Genomic DNA, 5000 nt, shown 5'->3' on the forward strand with positions numbered 1-5000 from the left:
AGTGACGTTTTTAGATCTCGTTATATTTAAAATTAAGCCTTTTGACGGATCTGTGCGACGCGTGGTTCTCATATGAATATTTACAGAGATGTGTGGATCGCTTGCAATGGACTTGAAAACAAAACTACCTTCCTTCAACAAAACAACATTCCCTTCCGTAAAATTTCTTCTCTGCTGCGTCCATCTTTGTCTTGTTTGAAGATGCTGCAGATAATCCTTACTCCATCTGTTCCAGAACCCATCTGCGAAATGCTGAACGCGTCTCCAGCGTCGTTTGCCGTAGACATATTCTCTTTCGAACTTTCCGGGAGGTGGCAAAATAAGCTTGATTTTGATAGTAAGAACGTGTTGGGAGTTAATGGCAGAGGTGACCAACGGTCGCTGAGGGTCTCAACAGTACGTGGATGACTCTTTACTACAGCTTCTGCTTCACATAAAATGGTGTATAATGAGTCATTGTCCACGCTATGACCATGTTGCCTCATAAGCGCAGCCATGATGTTCGTTACAGATAGAATTTGCCTTTCCCACACTCCTACAAAGTTACTTGCCGTGGCAGTATTCTTGATCCAGTCGATGTTCTGTTTCAAGAGTTTCTTCATCCATTTCTTGAAGGGCTCTATTCAATTCATTTTCAGCTCCAATGAAGCTAGTGCCTAGATCACTGTACAGTCCTCTTATCGGCCCTCTACGGCTGATAAAGCGTCTTAATGCTTGTAAGAATGAACACGTGTTTCCATTAAGTGTGACACTTCTAGGTGGATGGCATGACTTGTCGGCATTTAAATAAAGCACCGTATCGCTTGACCTCCTTTCTGCCCTGTTTAACGGACCAAGGACCAAAGTAGTCGACTCTACAGTATGAAAATGGTAGTCCTAGCCTAACGCGTTAATTAGGAAGAATGGCCAATTTCTGTTCTCCAACTTTACCTCGAAGGTAACGACATGTAACACCTATCGAGATAAACAACTACCTGACAGCTGCGTTTCCATTGATAACCCAATAACCACTTGAACGTAATTCGTTCAGGATGACACTTCTTCTACCGCGGCGAGTTTCCTCATGGGCATGCCTGATAATCAACTTTGATATTTGACTAGCGCTGGGTAAATTGACCAGATTCTTTAGGTCATCTGCTAGGTTCGCCTCTTTATCCGTCCACCAACTCTAAGTACTCCATTGGTATCTAGGAATGGACCCAGCACGATAAGGCTGAAACACTGACGGGGTGTACATGTATTCTCAACTTGGGCTTGAAACCTTTCAAAACTTTGACGTCCTTTTCAAACGCATCGCTTGCAGGAGCGTGGTTATCTCTGTTTCTGCTCTCTCTAGGCCATTTACTAGGATGGCCCCTGTATCAATACGTCCATCATCTCCTTGACACCATCTTTTCAACTGACGGGTTTCATTAAGTGCAGGTTTCTTGTCAGCCTTTACAATAGTCATCTTCAGACTCTGTTTGTATTTCATGCAAAGAGCTATCGCGGTCTTCAACCTTTGCCAGCTGGAGAATCTGTCAAATCTGCTTAACATGTCTCTTCTCTCTTCGACTGTTGTGACATTGGCTTTAATCTTTCCGACTTCTGGGGATCTGGGGTTGTGGCCAATGATCTTCTGTTTGCCACAAGAAATCTGGACCTTTAATCCACTCTGATTTCACCACAAAGTCCTTTGAATTCAACCCTCTTGATCCATATTTGGAGCCAGGAAAACTTTGCTGTCCTTCCAGTAGTACGTTTCAAGCTCTTCCAAATCTAACTCTTCCTTTAGCATGTTAGCAGCTCTCAATGAGACAGTAGCTACAACAAGCTCAAGCCTTGGGATGCCGACTATTTCCCCTGGTGGTACGCGTGATTTTCCCATTACAAAGCAACAATATATCTTGTTGTTTTCATCAACCAGCCCGAGGTACGAGCACTACCCATATCCAACTCGTGAGGCATCAGACATATTGTGCAATTGTGCTGTGACAATCTTGCCAAAGATGGGAGGCTTGAAACATCTTAGGATGTCAAGTTGTCCCAGTACTGGTAACAGACGTCTCCATTTTTCCCATCGCAGAGAATTTCTCCTTTAACTTTTTCATCCCAGCCTTTTTGTTATGACAGATCTATTGCCTTATCTGCGTTTGTACGAGGAAACCAGTATCCTCACACGATAACCCGATTCCACTCCCTCTCTCTGAAAAATCCAACTCGAACATTTGCAGAAGTGATTGGGGCGTCAACTGCTCCTTCACCTTTTGCTCAGCAACGACGAACCTGTTGGCGCTCACACCCACATGATCATTATGAACGTGAATTATGTGACAACGTGCCCTTCCATTGTTTTTGTGATTTACAGGACTGTTTACCCGAGCAGTGAACCTACAGCGTAAGGATCAAATTCTTTTCTACAGATGATATCAATCGCTCGCACCGTGGTGGGGCAGTTGAGTCCGATTAGGATTCCAATTTATTGTATTGTACTCCAGTAATAACATTTTCTTGCTTGCTCAAGGACCGTGTTCCGTCGTTTGGTTTCACAGCGGGCCAGTTTGTTATTTGTTAGGGGTCACCAAAGTGTCTCTTCAGAAGCCGTTTAGCCTCCTTGTGGGAATCTCCATTTTTCATTTGCAAACAGCTTATGAGCTGTTCCTTTGCCTTTCCACTAGTGTACTGATCCAAGAAATACAGGCACTCAATAGAATTGTCGATCTTAATCTTAAATGCTGTTATAAAAGCTGGATATGCCATAACGTCTCCATAAAACACAGGTGGTTTGTGGGTAGGTAATAGACCCCTGGCTTGTTGTGTGACAATCACCTCTGACAGCTCCGCTTGCTTTGTTTTGGACACCTAGAAAGTCTCGGTAAGCACTAGCAATTTCAAAACAGCTTGAATCCCTTTCAGATATATACATGTTTTCTTGATAATTTTCTTTGAGGTAGAATAGTAGCAGTGAGTGCCGTTGCTGCACACTCTTCCCAGCATACGATTTCCTTGAAATAAAGGGTTGGACATCTGGATTCATGCAAGTGCTGGTTTTGGCAATGCTATTTACTATGGGCATAGTCTCAGATGTGAGCGTTGACCGTAGTGCAAATAGCTGAGCCTTGAACATTGTCAGGCATTACTTTACTATGTGATGGAACCCTGAATTTTTTTCTGGTGACTAGGCATAACCTCAGTAGAAATGGAGGTTGAATTGCATTTAGCCTTAATGTTTTCCAGATAGTCATTCATACCATCAACGTTTTCTTTCTCGTTAAACTGCTGATAAATCTTCTCTTCTACTTTGGCAATTTGTTGCCGAAGCTCAAGCTTTTCACAAAGCCATCTTTAATGCTTGTTTATCCTTTAAGAATGCTGCCTTGACCCCTAGTGCTGCAGCCTTAGCCTTTGCTTCAATCAACTTTGACTTGGTAGATGATAGACAAGAAATTGAACGTTTGATTAAAGGGACGACTTACATTTCAGAGAGCGTGTATCACTTGCATCGCCACGTAACTTCTTTGCCTCATACAAAAATTCAATAATTCTTTGCTGTAACTGAAATACGTTCTTGTCATGGACATCATACCACTAAACGGCTAATTGATATATTTATCCTCATCCAAAGTCTAAATATAAGCATCTTAACAAACAGCTGATCTCACTGCATGACTTCAATACGCACTTGTTTCTCATTCCCAGAACCTGCCAACATAGGCCAGATTCTGTTCACCTGCTTACTAGTGTTAGTCAAGGTAGTTTTCCGATTATCCTTTAGCTTATTAATCTCATATTGCCTACCCCCTTTCCGTAGGAATTCTCTTTCGTGCAAGTTGGATTTCTCCTGCTCCAATGATACCAGTCAACGTTGTTATTGCACGTGGTGACTAGTCGCCACTTGGCAAAGAACCACACTCCTTTTGTTCCATATCTACTTTACAGGAAATACCCTTTTCTTCTTCCTCAGAACGATGTAATTTGTCTATGAATCGTCTGTAAGTCTGTTAGTGAATTCGCTGTAAGTCAAACTGTAACCGTGCTCAAATTAATTTTTTTACTTATTTCCGCACAAGATACTAATACAAGTAACGCTCGACGCTTCTCATTTGTACTCCTTGATAACCATACAAAGTACGCATAAATAACCGTGATGTGCGCTTAATATGTAACCTTTCCCTGATTCACGTTCCTTGCTATCCATACAGTTATAGAAAGATCCGTGTAAGAATCCAAAACAAGTTCATCTGATAAATGAACAACGTCGAGGTTTGACCTAAACCCGGTATCGCAAACCTTGCTAAATCACATGAGATATAGCGTGACCACTGGGATGGGGTGGACCGAGGACAGATTTATGGGCTACCATTTACAGGCCTTACATTTCACCTATCTCGTCATTTGCAGAACCATTATTGGTGTTGATCGAATATGTGCCCTATGGTGATCTCCTGGGTTACCTGAGAGAGAGCCGCGGTTTGCATGACACGTATTACAAAGACCCAGATATCAAACGCCAAACCAGTCTTACGTCACAACAGTTGATGAAATTTGCTTGGCAAATCGCTGATGGGATGAAATACCTTTCTTCAAGATCCGTGAGTTAACTTGTCGTTTCAGATAATTACAGGTCTAGCGAATTCTATGTGGCAGTGAGTGCCGTGGCAACTATTATTTCTATAATCAAACTCTCCTGGTAAAGCGCTGATGGCATGAAGTGACTTTCTTTAAGAAATAAAGTTAAGTAATTCCAAGAAAGCACAGCTCTCTGATAACTGACCAGACCTTAACGAAAGCAACCACAACATTTTCAATGAGTAGTATGGCATAATCCCTTTTCGCATGAAGAGATTCTCTCAATTGTTCTAATTAATTATTCAGTTTCCAAGTTACAAGGCACCCTGTTATCGTCCTCCTGCTTTGTCTACTTACAATTTTCCGTAGCAGCGCAAAGTGCTGATAGATCAGCTTTTCTCAAGGATGTTGTTAGGCAAACTCAAAGAAATTCTACCATTAGTAGCATTACG

The 5000-nt window shown here is 42.1% G+C and overlaps 1 protein-coding gene across 4 annotated transcripts in view; it reads left to right on the top strand.

Annotated features, from left to right (window-relative positions):
* LOC137982392 (tyrosine kinase receptor Cad96Ca-like) overlaps window positions 1–5000 on the top strand; it is a 55980-nt gene that overhangs the window by 46325 nt on the left and 4655 nt on the right. For all 4 annotated transcript variants that reach the window (XM_068829506.1, XM_068829507.1, XM_068829509.1 and 1 more), the window contains one exon: window positions 4381–4571. In XM_068829506.1, the coding sequence (XP_068685607.1) occupies window positions 4381–4571 (191 nt within the window). The remainder of the gene's footprint in view (window positions 1–4380; window positions 4572–5000) is intronic.

This window comes from Montipora foliosa, chromosome 13 (assembly GCF_036669935.1).
Source record: "Montipora foliosa isolate CH-2021 chromosome 13, ASM3666993v2, whole genome shotgun sequence".
In the NCBI taxonomy this organism is placed as follows: domain Eukaryota; kingdom Metazoa; phylum Cnidaria; class Anthozoa; order Scleractinia; family Acroporidae; genus Montipora; species Montipora foliosa.